Below are 14,510 nucleotides of genomic sequence, written 5' to 3' on the forward strand. Positions count from 1 at the left end.
TAGCAAAACCCATATATGGTACTTCTCAGCATTCATTCATTCAATAAGAACCCATGAAACACCTGCTATGTGCCAGGAACTGTACTTATTAAAATATTGCAAAGATACCTCAATCATAGCTCTGTCTTCAAAGTTAATCACAGTCCAGTGAGGGGGAATGAGACAATTACAATAGAAGGTTATTATACTTCTTGGTAAAAATAAAATGAGACACAGATATTGATGCCTTACTGTATTAGACACATAGTTTACTTTTTTCTCTTGCAGTCTCTGTCTCATGTTTGTCACAGATATGACCAATGTTGTGTAAAATATCCTGATGAAAATCAGGAAAAACTTCTGTAGTGATTTTTTTTTTATCCATTAGGATATGGGTCAGCTCCTAAGAAGCCTCAGTAAGTCAATGTTCTCATCATATGAGTTAACATCTTAGGCACAATCCCCTTGGGTCTAGCTAGTAGATTTTCTTGTTACTTTTAGAATAGCTCATAACTTCCCCAAAGCTGTTCACATATTTTTCAGAGAAGGCAGCTTCACCAGTATGGTAATAAGACCCTAAGATTATGACGTCAAGCACTTACGTTACAACTCAGTCCCACAAATTGTGACCATAATCAAGCCACAAAGTCTACTGAAGTAGACAATTTTCTTCACCTACATAATGCATACAAAAAGTAATATCACCATGTGGTTGTGGGTATCAAAGGAAAAATTCCAAATTTAAAAACTTTTGATTATTTACTTAACCCCTCTGAGCTTCTGTTCCCTAGTTCTGAAATTATACTGCTTGTACTGGAGGCCCAAATCCACCATCACCAACTCTGATCTTGGGCAAGTACATTAACCTCTCTGTCCCTCAGTTGTCATATGCAAAGTGGATTGTTGTGAGGATTGAATGATATAACAAGTGTCCTAAGACATATACTATTTCTGTTTTAAGTATTTGGAATAGTGTCTTGCACATAGCAAGCTCCAAATAAATTTCAGCCATTACATCAAAAGTATATGAAAGTGTGTCTATAGACCCTTCCCAAATAACGTTCGAAGTTTTGTAGTGAAGTGGGAAATAGTCATATTGTCATACATCCTCCAAGTGAGGTCAGTCTAAGTGTCTCCTGAAACTATTTCAGTATTTCCAAGTGTTTCACTATAAATGATCCTGTCCTTGGGACCTTATAACTATGTTGTCAATATTTTTAAGAATTCCAGTGGGTACAGAGAAGGCCTCCCCAATATCCACAATAACAAAATGTCCCCCAGCCTCCTTTTTCCCTCCCTCCTCCCTCCATCCCATCTTTATTTCCAATAACGTTCAAATAATTCCTCTATCAAATAGAACCTTCATGAGGAATGCTGTTCAGCACTTCAAAGTTCTGAAATACAATCTAAAGCTGTGAGATATGAAGGAGACAAGTGAAGAAAAGATGGGGGACAAAAATATAACTTTACCCAGGAGGAACTAAGGGGACTGGATACAAAAGAGGGAGGGGGGAAATGTAGGAACCTTCCTGCAGAGGAAAAGAGAAGTTATGGTAGATGATTACATTGCTCTCCAAAGAGTACAAGCTTTCAGGGGCTCCTGGGTGGCTCAGTCATTTAAGCGTTGACTTCAGCTCAGGTCATGATCTCACAATTAGTGAGTTTGAGCCCTGCGTAGGGCTCTGTGCTGACAACTCAGAGCCTAGAGCCTGTTTCAGATTCTGTCTCTCTCTCTCTCTCTCTCTCTCTCTCTCTCTCTCTCTCTCTCTTTCTCAGCTATAAGATGAGTAAGTTCTGGGATCTAATGTACAGCCTGGTGATGACCGTTAACAATATCGAATTATATATTTGCAATTTGCTGAGAGAGTAAATAATCTTAAGCATTCTCACCACAAAACAGAAATGGTAACTCTGAATTGATGGATGTGTTTATTGTGGTCATCATTCCACAAAGCATATGCATATCAAATCACCATAAATATGTACAATTCTATAAGTCTAAAATTAGAAAGATTCTGATTTCCAAAATGAAAAGCCCCAACAATGTTACGTAGGACACTGTGAACCTTTCTTACACATTGGTGAAAAAGAATGACCTGTAGCTACAACTTTCCATATGAATGAATGGCAACAGCACAAAATTGAATATGGATGGACCTAGAGAGCATTACGCTAAGGGAAATAAGTCAGACAGGGAAAGACAAATACCATATGATTTCACTTATGTGTGGAATCTAAAAAGCAAAACAAATGAATAAACAAAGGAAAACCAGAATCAGACTGTAAATACAGAAAACAAACTGATGGCTGTTAAGGGGGGAGGAGACTGGGGAGTGGGCAAAATGGGTGAAGGCAAGTAGGAGGTCTAGGCTTCTGAAAGTCATGGAATGAATAAAAGGTACAGTGTAGGGAATGTGTGGTATTGTGACAGCATTGTATGGTGACAGATGCTCTAGCTTCACTTGTGGTGACCACGGCATGACGTATAGATTTGCTGAATCACTGTGCTGTACCCCTGAAACTAATGTAACATCATGTGCCAACTATATTCAAATAAAAAATTTTTTAAAAAACATAAAATTGAGTGAAAGAAGCTAAATGATTCCATTCATGCAAAAGACAAGAAGAGGCAAATATAAACAATACGTGATTTTCACACAAAGACATAACTGGTAAAACCATAAGAAAAGTGTCCCATGTGTTTTATATACTCATTTTTATATATGATTTATTTTGCAATTTATAAAATTTAAAGGAATTTTGCATGCAGAAGCCTCTATTACTTCAGTAGATTTTTATAGATGAGCCATCTCTCTGCCTTCTAGAGTCACAGGAAACACATCTGTTCATAGAACTGTAAGAATCTGAAGACAATGTGTAGCCCACCCTACATCAAACCTGTCCAATTCACTTATTATTATTATTTTCTGAGAAATAATAGGGTTTCTTTAAGAGGATTAGAATCTGATTAGAGTACACACTCCTTGGCAGATTAGGGTGGGGGGAGAAGGCAACCCCTCCCCCGCTTGTGCCCAGGGCAAGGGTACCAGGTGTGGTACTCTCAGGAGTCACAGACCTGGTCACTCTGAGACAAAAGGGCTCCTGACACTACTGGGACTCGCAAATCCAAGGCCCAGAAGGGCCAGCTCGGAGGTTGGACATTTGCCCCATTTTGTCTCTAACTAGGAGGTTGGGGATTAGGTCCCAGAAGATACTCCATGTGAAAAGCCCACAGCTCCTCCTGGTTCCTGTTCCTGAGGACAGGTTGCTCCAGCCCCAAATCTTTAGTCCATGCTGCTGTTACAGAGAAGGAAACAAACTGAGGTTCTAGCAAGTCCTCTTGAAGAGAAGAAGGAAAGGCAAACCAAACTGGCAAGGCAGACAAAACATCTCGTGATGGGGACGGGGTGCCTGGGTGGCTCAGTCGGTTAAGCGGCCAACTTCAGCTCAGGTCATGATCTCGCGGTCTGTGAGTTCGAGCACCGCGTCGGGCTCTGTGCTGACAGCTCAGAGCCTGGAGCCTGTTTCGGATTCTGTGTCTCCCTCTCTCTGACCCTCCCCCATTCATGCTCTGTCTCTCTCTGTCTCAAAAATAAATAAACGTTAAATTGTTAAAAAAAAAAAATATCTAGTGATGGTGAACAAAACGTGAGGATGATCAGAATTTCCAGGTAAGACCTGAGGGGGTAGAGGTGGGAGGCATTGGTCACACACAAACACCTCCTCCCCTATTCCTTCCTCCTTTCCTGTCCCTTCCTCACTCTCAGCCAAATAGAACCTGGCTCTCTTAACCACCATGAGAAAAGCTTTGATTTGATATCCATGAATTCCCTGAGTGTCCAGCCTGAAGTTAGTGCAAGTGGTCCCCAAGCCCCCGGCAGTGGCCAAGACATGGTAGCTGTGCAATAACAATGCTGAGAACCCCTGGATTGTGCATAGACTATTCACTCCCAACCCACTGGATTGTGAATGGCTCCTGGAATCAGTCTATACCACCATCCAAGGAGTGAAATAATCTCCACAACAATTAACAGGTCAACAAGTCCTATCTCTTTTTTTTTTAATTTAAGACTCAGAGGTATATGCTATTTAGATTTATTTAGGCTCATTTTACAATTCAGGTTCTAGAAGGTAAATGATTTGACCAAGATGGTATGCCTGGGATTCAAACCTGGGCCTATACATGTCACAAGTCCAAATGGATGCTCTGTCATGGTACTACTAGGTCAGAACCATTGCCATCCAAGGTCACAATGGTGATATTGGTGACTATCGTATTTACAACTCTGTGAAACTTTACAGTTTTCAGAGCTCAACTTCCCACAGACAGGGACCCAAAAAGTCCAATTTTCTCAGGACTGAGGGAGTTTCCTGGGAGTGAGGTGTTCAGTTTTGAAAGCAGAAAAGTCCTGGATAAACACAGAGGACTAGTTGGTCACTCCAGAAGGCACCTTTCTTCTGTTAAATCCATCAGGAGTAAACAATAATCTCATGAAAATCTACTATTTGACAGCAGTTGATATAAGTCAGTCACTGTTCTAGCTCTTTACAATCCTTACCTGATTTAATCCTCAACAAAGTTCTGATTTCAGCATTATTACTCTCATTAAGCAGATGCAGAAACTGAGGCCAGAAAACCGTGCAGACCTGTTCAACATCACAGCACACAAGGAGGCTGGTGGCCCAGTGAAGGTTTGTCAGACCCAGAGGCAACGTATCTCATCACCACATCATGACATTCGCACAGGCTGGCGCTGACTGTGTGTGTGTTCATCTTTCCATACCATCCAAATGCACAACATAAAATCTCTCCTTGGGATTTTCCATCCAAAGGTCCTGAAAAAACCTTTAACTGATTCTGGTATTTTCATGCTTTCAACAGTCTTATATGATAGGTTTATGTCCACATCATACAGGTGAAGAAAGTGAGACTCAAAGGTTACAGATAATTTACCCAAAATATAAAAAGCAATGAGGGTTGAGAGAGAGATGACTCTCCTTAACAACTGTGTAGTAAATGCAGATCCTCAAGAGATCCTATTCAGGCCTCACAAGCATATGAGACTGATATTTTCACTTTTTTAAAAAGGTGGAGAGTGGACTAAAACCTAGGAGGTTTCTTCTTAGCTAAGCTCCAGTTCAACCTCATCCAGGAGGTCTACAAGACAACTCTGAGACCGCTAAAATGCAAAGTTCATTCCCAAGATCACCCACTGTCGCTGTCCACAGTTCTCGGCCCTGTACGTGCTTACAACCCACCATGAGAGACAGGAGTGCATTCTTGTGACCTTTGAAAAGAACACAGAAAACAGAGGAGAGACTTTGAATGATATAACCTTTTGGAGTCTATGTACATTTAAGCAAGATTTTCCTGAACCTGTTCCACTTTAAATGGCAATTAAAAACCAAACCAGCGTCTCTGACTTCCTGCTTCTGGGCTTCTCTGCACACCCTGAGCAGCAGCCTCTCCTGTTCGGACTCTTCCTGGGCATGTACCTGGTCACCGTGTTGGGGAACCTGCTCATCATCATGGCCATTGGCTCTGACCAGCACCTCCACACCCCCATGTACTTCTTCCTGGCTAACCTGTCCTTCGTCGATACCTGCTTCACCTGCACCATTGTCCCCAAGGTGCTGGCAAACATCCTGACACAGCGCCACGCCATCTCCCACACTGGGTGCCTCGTGCAGATGTACTTCTTCATGGCGCTGACCCTGCTGGATGACTTCCTGCTGGCCGTGATGGCATATGACCGCTACGTGGCCATCTGCCTTCCTCTCCACTACACCACGATCATGTGTCCCCAGCGCTGCCTGCTGCTGGTCGCCGCATCCTGGCTCTGCTCCCACCTCCTGGCCTCCTCGCTCACCCTCCTCATGTCTCAGTTCTCCTTCTGTGCCTCTCATGCCATCCCACACTTTTTCTGTGATGTACCCCCACTCCTCAAACTTGCATGTTCAGACACCCAGATCTTTCAGGTCACAATGTTAACTGAAGCAGTTCTCTCCGGCATGATTCCACTCACCTGTGTCCTGGTCTCTTATGCCCACATCATGCACACAGTTCTCAGGATTCCCTCTGCTGGGGGGAAACACAAAGTCTTCTCTACCTGTGGCTCTCACCTGTCAGTGGTTACTCTCTTCTATGCGACACTCTTTCTGGTGTATTTCCAACCCTCATCCTCCTACTCCGCAGACACCGGAATGGTTGTATCTGTGATATATACGATGGTCACCCCCATGCTGAACCCCTTTATCTACAGCCTGAGGAACAGGGACATGAAGGGGGCTCTGTGGAGACTCTTTGGCTGGGGAAGATGTTCTTCTCAGTAAAGGGTCCTTCCTCAGGCTCGGAGCTCAGGCTCTCTGAAATGCCTTTTCCCTGCACTTCCCCATTTTAATTTTGAAAACTCAAGTTCAAGCAAGATGGATGCTCAACATCACAAACAGGTTTAACAAACAGAGAATGCCTCACTGGCCAGAATTACAATCAGAGCTACAGGACAGAGCTGCACCCCTGGAAGATGAGTGGCCAGTAATCCCTACAGGGTGACTTGACTAGTGGTATAGGCGTCCAAGCAGATCCAAGCCAGAGAGTAGGAATCACCAAGAACGACATCAGACAGAATTCGGGTGCTAGGAGGAAGCCGGGTAGAAGCAGCTCAGCCTGGGACTAACAGGTCCCACTCAGCTATAAGAAATGTTCACAACCAGGAAGGCTCAAGTGCTCAGAGTTTCAGAGACCATTTCCAAGCCCAGCTTTGGAAACAACTCACTGATAGGGACTAACCTACCCATAAAGAAGGCTGCACCAAGAAGATACGCTATTTGCTGGGACTAAGAGGACAAGAAACATTTGAGGAGAAGAAACTAGGCACCGACACTTCAGAGGACTGGCCCCAAATCACACATCAGGGATCAGATCTAAGATTCTGACAGAGAGTAATTATTAGTTATGGACAAGTCCTTGATTCTTTGGTATTTAAATTCTAGTTTATTTCATTTGTCTCAACTACAGAATAATCCATGCTCATTATAGTAAATTTGTAAAACATGAATAGGAAAAAAGAAAACACTCACTATCCCTCCATATAAAGAAAGCCACTGATAAGATTTCACAGTATTTCTCACCTATCTTTTTCTAATGACTTTTTGTCTTTACTTTGTTGAGAAAATACTGCTGGTACAATTATATATACTTTTTTGCTTAATCTTATAACATGAATTGTCTCCATATTATTATCTCTTCCTGAACATTTGGCTCTCTGAGAATACATTACAAAAAATGCCCATGATGTATATGGCATTTCACCATTGTTGGATGATTAGGGGGATGAAAGTTTCTAAGCTTTCACTATTACAAATAACGATGCAAAGAAAGTCTCCAAAAAGAAATTATTTTCATATATCATATTTAATATTTTTAAAAGTAGAATATCTATGGGCCACCTCGGTGGCTCAAGTCAGTTGAGTGTCTGACTTCAACTCAGGTCATAATCTCACAGTTCATGAGTTCAAGACCCACATCTGTGCTGACAGCTCAGACCCTGGAGCCTGCTTCGGATTCTGTGTCTCCCTCTCTCTCTCCTCCTCCCCTCCCTCACTCTAGCTCTCTCCCTCTCTCTGTCTCTCTCTCTCTCCCTCCCTCTCTCTCAAAAATAAACATTTAAAAAAATTTTAAGGATTCTCTATCTCTCCCTCTGCCCCTCTCCACTGCTCATGCTCTCTCTCTCTCAAAAAAAAAAAAAATAGATAGATAGATAATAGATAAAGTAAGTAGGATATCTAAGTAGTACCTTTACAGGACCATTTATTCAGCCGGCAAAAATTCCCAAATGAGAGTGCCCTTTTGTCTACATCTTCTCCATATTTTGATGTTCACATTGTATCCTTAATTACGAATGGCAGGATAGCCAAAATGGTATCTCCTTGCTTTACTTTTAATTTCTTTGACTGTTGGTGAAAGCACTATTTTCCTCAGTCTGTTAACCATTTTTTTCCATTTCACTCTTTTCTTTTTCTTTTTAAAAAATTGTTTTCAATGTTTATTTATTTTTGAGAGACACACAGAGAGAGAGAGAGAGAGAGCATGAGCCGGGGAGGGGCAGAGAGAAAGGGAGACACAGAATCCGAAGCAGGCTCCAGGCTCTGAGCTACCAGCACAGAGTTTGACACGGGGCTCAAACTCATGAACGATGAGATCATGCCCTGAGCCTAAGTCAGACACGTAACCAACTGAGCTACCCAGGTGCCCCATCTTTTTTTTTTTTTTTGAGAAAGAGTGAGCCTGATTGTGAGCAGAGAGGCAGAGACAGAGGGGGAGAGAGAGAATCACAAGTAGGCTCCAACCTTCCAGCACAGAAACTGATGTGGGACTTGATCTCAGGAACCCTGATTTCATGACCTGAGCCAAATTCAAGAGTCAGATGGTTAACTAACTGAGCCACCAAGGTGCCCCCATTCCTTTTTTAACTGAAGTGTAGTTGACTGGGGCGCCTGGCTGGCTCAGTGGGTGGAGCATGCAACTCACGATCTTGGGGTCATAAGTTCGAGCTCCATGTAGTGTATAGAATTACTTTATGATATACATTTTTAAATCTTTATTTATTTGAGACAGACAGAGAGCAGGAACAGGGAGAGACAGAAAGAGACACAGAGAGAGAATGCCAAGCAGACTCTGTGCTATGAGCACAAAGCCTGATGAGGGGTTTGATCTCATGAATCATGAAATCATGATCTGAGCCGAAATCAGGAGTCAGATGCTCAACCGACTGAGTCACTCCCATACCCTTTTACTTTTAAGTAAAATCTTCAGAAAGAAAAAATGAGCATAGATAGAAGTACACTTGACATGTAATATAATAATATTGCTTTCAGGTGTACAACATAGAGATTTGACAATTATATACATCACAATATGCTCCCCACAATAAGTGTATATTTGGGTGTTAGGAAACTCAGCTAGAAATAATCTTAGGAGTAAAAGACATCATAATGGCTATTAGAAAAAATTTTTTTATGAATGAAAACCAATTATGATGGAAAGAGCCCAAATATCCATCAACTGATGAATAGATAAAGAAGATGTGACATACATACATACATATATATATATATATGTATATATATACACACACACACATATATGTATATATATACACATATATAATGAAATATTACTCAGCCATCAAAGAGAATGAAGTCTTGTCATTTGCAATGACATGGATGGAGCTAGACTGTATTATGCTAAGCGAAATAGTAAATCAGTGAAAGACAAATATATGATTTCACACACATGTGGAATTTAAGAAACAAGACAGATGAACATATGGGGCAGGGGGGAGTGAAGAGAGGGGAAAAGACCATAGAAGATTCTGAACGACAGAGAACAAACTGAGGATTGAGGGAGGGAGGTGGTTGGGAGATGGGCTAGATGGGTGATGGGTATTGAGGGCACTTGTGATGAGCACTGGATGTTGTATGTAAGTGATGAATCACTGAATTCTACTCCTGAAACCAATATTGCACTGTATGTTAACTAACTGAAATTAAAAAAAACAATTATGAAACATTATTTACAGGAAATTCTTCACAGGAAACTTACAGTTCTTACGGTTACATGCAAATATTAGAAAAGAAAAGGCTGCAAAATAAGCTTAGAATCCATCTTAAAAAGAACAATAAAATCAGTCCAAGAAAACAGATGACAGAAAAATACAACAAAATAGAAAAAAAAAACATACGATAGAGAAGACCAACAAAGCTAAAAGATTATTTTTTGAAAAGATCATTTATATTCCTCTGATGAAAATGGTCAGATGGGGAAAACACCAATCATCAGTAACAAGAATGAAGAAAGTGACATTACCTCTGATATTAAATAAAGAGGATATTATGAACAATGTTAAAGTTTATTTATTCTGAGGGGGGGGGAGGGCGGAATCCCAAATAGGCTCCATGCTGCCAGCACAGAGCCTGACATGGGGCTCAATCCAACGAAGCGCAAGATGATGACCTGGGCCAAAATCAAGAGCCAGACAGTTAACTGACTGAGCCACCCAGGTGACCCACAATGATATATAAATTTTAAATTTTAGATTAAACACAAATTTCTAGAAAAATATAACTCATCAAAACTAATTTAGTAAGAAATAGAAAACTGGAATAGACATATCACCATTGAAGAAGCTGAATGTGTAGGCTTTCCTCAAAGAAAGTTTCAGTCCCAAATGTCTGTAAGAGTGAGTGTCTATACACAATCCAACCAGGAAAATATTTCAGGCTTCCAAACCTTTTCAAAAAAATTAGAGAGGCACCGGGCTGGCTCATGTTGGGTGTGGAGCTTAATTAAAATTTAAAAAGATATGTTATATTAAAATTTTAAAAAAAGAGGGGCGCCTGGGTGGCGCAGTCGGTTGGGCGTCCGACTTCAGCCAGGTCACGATCTCGCGGTCCGGGAGTTCGAGCCCCGCGTCAGGCTCTGGGCTCATGGCTCGGAGCCTGGAGTCTGTTTCCGATTCTGTGTCTCCCTCTCTCTCTGCCCCTCCCCCGTTCATGCTCTGTCTCTCTCTATCCCAAAAATAAATAAACGTTGAAAAAAAAATTTTTTTTTAAATTTAAAAAAAAGAAAATGAGGAATATTCACTCAATTCCCTTTATGAGATTAGCACAACATTCATACCAAAAAGTGACAGGAACATTGCAAAAAAAATTACCATTACAAGTTGATCTCCATAAAGATAAATGCATCAAAAATTTTATAAAATAAACATACCAATTCAAACTAAAATATTAGCAATACGATCACAACAATGCAGAGACAATAAGATATATCATTACCAAGTTGAGTTTTCCTAGGAAGGTATGGTTGATTTAACACTCAAAAGGCAATCAAAGTAAGTCATCATATTTACAAAGCAAAGGACAAAAATCATTCGATGCAAGAACGTCTCAAAAGATGGAAGAAAAAAGAAAAAACATGTCATACAATTCAACATCCACTCACTGAAAAGTCCTCCTAGCAAAATGTGGACAGAAGAAAACTTTCTTAATCTCAAAAAAAATTGCCTTTTTTCAAACACACAGCACATAAAATATATAAAGCTTATACATTTAAATCTCTGCTGTCTAAATGGGGAACAAGACAGAATACCAGCTCTCACCACAGCTAGCCCACACTTCACCTGAGGTCCCACCCACTGCAGGAGAGGAAAAAAAATAATATTTAAACTCTGTAAAGGAGGAAACAAGGCTGCATTTTGTTTACAGATGATATTTCCGTATAACTGCAATTCAGAAGAGTCTATGGAGCAACGATTTGTTTAATAATTAGCTATACTGATGTAAAAACAAATAAATATAGACACCTGCACACACATACACACACACTTCATAACATACACAAAAATCAATTCCAAGTGTACTAAAGAACTGATTGGGAAGAGCATTATTATAAAGTTTTTAAAAGAGAATGGTGGAAAATGTCTGCCTCAACTCAGGAAAGAAAGGGCTTCTTCAACTAGACACAAATAAAACACTAACGGAAAAAAATGATACACACACACTTGAATTCAATCAGTTAAAGTAAAAATATTTATTTAGCAAACAGCACTATAATGAGTGAAAAGACAATCCACCAAGATATAAGAAATATTTATAATGCATAAATCAACAAAAGGCTAGTATCTAGAATAATTAAATAGCTCTAAATAGTTCTACAAATACATTAGAATATAACAAATAACTAAACGGAAAAATGAACAAAACTTTAAACAAGCAGTTTCAAAATAAGGAAATGAAAATACTAATAAGTATTTACAGGGTCCTCCATCTCATGATTAATCACTGAAACATGAAATCAAAGCATCAGGAGATGTCCCCCAAAGCACACCCAACATGATGACCACAACAGAAAAGGCTGAAACCACCAAGAGTTATCAAGGATGTGGTGCAGCCAGCACTCACACACACTGCTGGTACAGATGCAACTTGACACAATTTCTTTGGAAGTCAACTTGATGTGTGCACTAAATGGGGGGATATGGACATCTCAGATCCCAGCAGTGCCACTCCTAGGCATGTCCACGACAGAAAGGAATGCGTGTGCACACCAAGAAACATGTACAAGAATGATCATCCTAATATCATTCCTAACAGCCACAAAGCCAACTATTCCTTCAACCTTACAGTGTGTGAGTAACACACACGGTTACAGTGGAGCAACTCACCTCGATGGTAATGAACAGACTGCCACTACATACACCTATCTAGATGAATCTCACACGAGTAAAATTTGAACAAAAGAAGCCAGAAACCAGAATACATAATGAGGGAGTGTGTTTACTGAAGTTCAGAAACAGGCAAAGATAAAATAAACTGTTAGAAAGAGGATAGGGATTATTTTTCTCTGAGAAGGAGAGAAAAGTAATGATTTAGCAGGATACACAAAACGAGCTTCAGATGTGCTGGCAATGTTTTACTTCTAAATCTGGGAAGTGATACATAGGTGACTGTTTTCTAATAATTTCCCGGGTGCAAGGTTTCTGTTTTCTGCAGTTTTCTGTATGTATTACTCTACGCTGATAATTTTTTTAAGTCTATCCATCTTTATTTTATTATTTTTTATTATTTACTTTTTTAGAGGGAGAGTGACTGGGGAAGGACAGAGAGAGAGAGAGAGAGAGAGAGAGAGAGAGAGAGAGAGAGAATCCTAAGCAGGCTCCACACAGCACAAAGCCTGACATGGAGCCTGATCAAAGGACCCTGGGATCATGACCCGAGCTGAAATAAAGAGTTGGAGCCTCAACCAACACACCCACCCAGGCACCCGATTAATTTTTTTAAATACAACAATTACTACTACATAGGCACCAGAATATCTATCTATATTTCTATCATAAAAAATCTCTCATGAGAGAAGGATTTTCTGTATGTTCTCAGTGAACTCATTGAGCAACAAAACATGATCCGAATTTACACAAGAGTATTTACATTCTCAACTAGTTGTACTCAGTGGCAATATGCATTCATTCTGTCGTGGAAGTGCCATGTGTCTGATTATGGAATGCTACCCCAGAATCCGCTGAGAGAATCACAGACAACATACACACACAGTAATTCCCAAGCCAGAAGTTCTGAAACTGAAACGTCAGCAGGCAGCAAGGGTGTAGAGTGAGGGGTGTATGAGACGACACTGAACGGGAACGCCCTGCGGTTACAGGCATCCCATGAACAAATGTGGAAGAATAATGCAGAGCAATATAAGCGATCTACAGAAGAATATAAAAAGTATAATTCCATTCGCATAAATGACAAGAACAGGCAAATTTAGAGTAAACCATACAGTTTAGACATCTACGCGTGTTGCTCCGCAAACTGGCCACAGTACACAGAGGGCAGGGACAGAACAAGGAAAGAGGCAGGCCACTCTGGATTGGTAGGGAGCAGTGCTAATAAGCAAGGGAACTTACGCACAAGGCATGTGTCTTGGGCACCCCAAGACAAGTTGATACCCACACCTGCCTGCCAGAATCCTAAAAGTTTATATAGAGAGAGACCTCATAGGGGTTCAGTCACTTCGCCCTCCAGAAGGTCTCAACAGCACCTTGCTCTCTCAGGGCTGTGACCTTGACACCGGCTCCCACTGTGGGAACAAGGGCAGAGCTACATTCCGAGGAGAGGAGAGGTGAGGAGCCTCCCGTTACCTGGGGACAACTTATGGATCCAATGGTGGTCACATCTTCAACAACGCACATGTGGCAAAGCTATAAAGAACAGAAAGAAATAGTACCCATATTCACAATGGTTATTTCCTCAAAATGGGGAAGAAAGGATATGATTAAACACACGTACACACAGGGCTTCTACAAGATTGAACTATATACCAGAAGCTGAGTGGTGGGAGAGTGGTCAGTAATTTTATTATCACTCCTTCAACAGCACATACACGTTTTATAAGCTTTTTTATGTAAGGTAAAATTACAACAAAAGATAAATATATTCAGAAACTGTATCCCAAGCCTGATGTCGAGACCACATAGTGCTTCTATCTCTGTTCTCTGGAGTCAGAGAAAATAGGAATATTCCTGCTACTATTTCTACTATACGACAATTGAAGGTGTTGACTGTGCTATTTTATCTACATTGCTCCCCTTGTTTTCTAGGACATACTGCATTCCATCCATGGGGACTGGGCTCCAATTAGAAAAGTGTGACTCCATGGTAGAGCCAGGCCCCGGTCAGGACCAGGGCTACGAGGATGGATCCAAGCAGCACGTCACCCCAGGGAAAACCAGGAAGGCCATCTGGTCATCTGAACGGTCTTATCACTGGCACTGCTGGGACTCAGGGGACCACGAAGCAGAAGGGCCAGCTGGGAGGTTGGACAATCGCCCCACCTAGGCTCTAACTAGGAGATCTGGGAATGGGTCCCAGGAGACACTACCTGTGAAAAGTCAGCAGCCCCTCCTGGCTCCTGTGCCTGACATGTCACCAAGGACCTGAGTCTCCAGTCCGTGCTGTTCCTACAGACA

At 41.1% G+C, this 14,510-nt stretch overlaps 1 protein-coding gene across 1 annotated transcript; it reads left to right on the forward strand.

The window, feature by feature from the left end:
* Positions 1-5,370: 5,370 nt before the first annotated feature.
* On the forward strand, positions 5,371-14,379 carry LOC122474434 (olfactory receptor 1361-like). Its single transcript, XM_043565304.1, has 4 exons — positions 5,371-6,286; positions 9,743-9,792; positions 13,596-13,663; positions 14,142-14,379. Exons 1-4 carry the CDS (start codon positions 5,371-5,373, stop codon positions 14,377-14,379), a joined length of 1,272 nt encoding a protein of 423 aa, XP_043421239.1.
* The last annotated feature ends 131 nt before the right edge of the window (positions 14,380-14,510 follow it).

The sequence above is a fragment of the Prionailurus bengalensis genome, chromosome D4 (genome assembly GCF_016509475.1).
Source record: "Prionailurus bengalensis isolate Pbe53 chromosome D4, Fcat_Pben_1.1_paternal_pri, whole genome shotgun sequence".
Taxonomy (NCBI): domain Eukaryota; kingdom Metazoa; phylum Chordata; class Mammalia; order Carnivora; family Felidae; genus Prionailurus; species Prionailurus bengalensis.

What these genes read in the sequence shown, in the direction of transcription:
- LOC122474434 (XM_043565304.1), top strand. Translation starts at nt 5,371, where the DNA reads ATGGCAATTAAAAACCAAACCAGCGTCTCTGACTTCCTGCTTCTGGGC. An exon ending in GGCTCTGTGGAGACTCTTTG is followed by an intron (nt 6,287 to 9,742) that starts GCTGGGGAAGAT and finishes AGACCAACAAAG; the next exon opens with CTAAAAGATTATTTTTTGAA. An exon ending in ATATTCCTCTGATGAAAATG is followed by an intron (nt 9,793 to 13,595) that starts GTCAGATGGGGA and finishes TTGCTCTCTCAG; the next exon opens with GGCTGTGACCTTGACACCGG.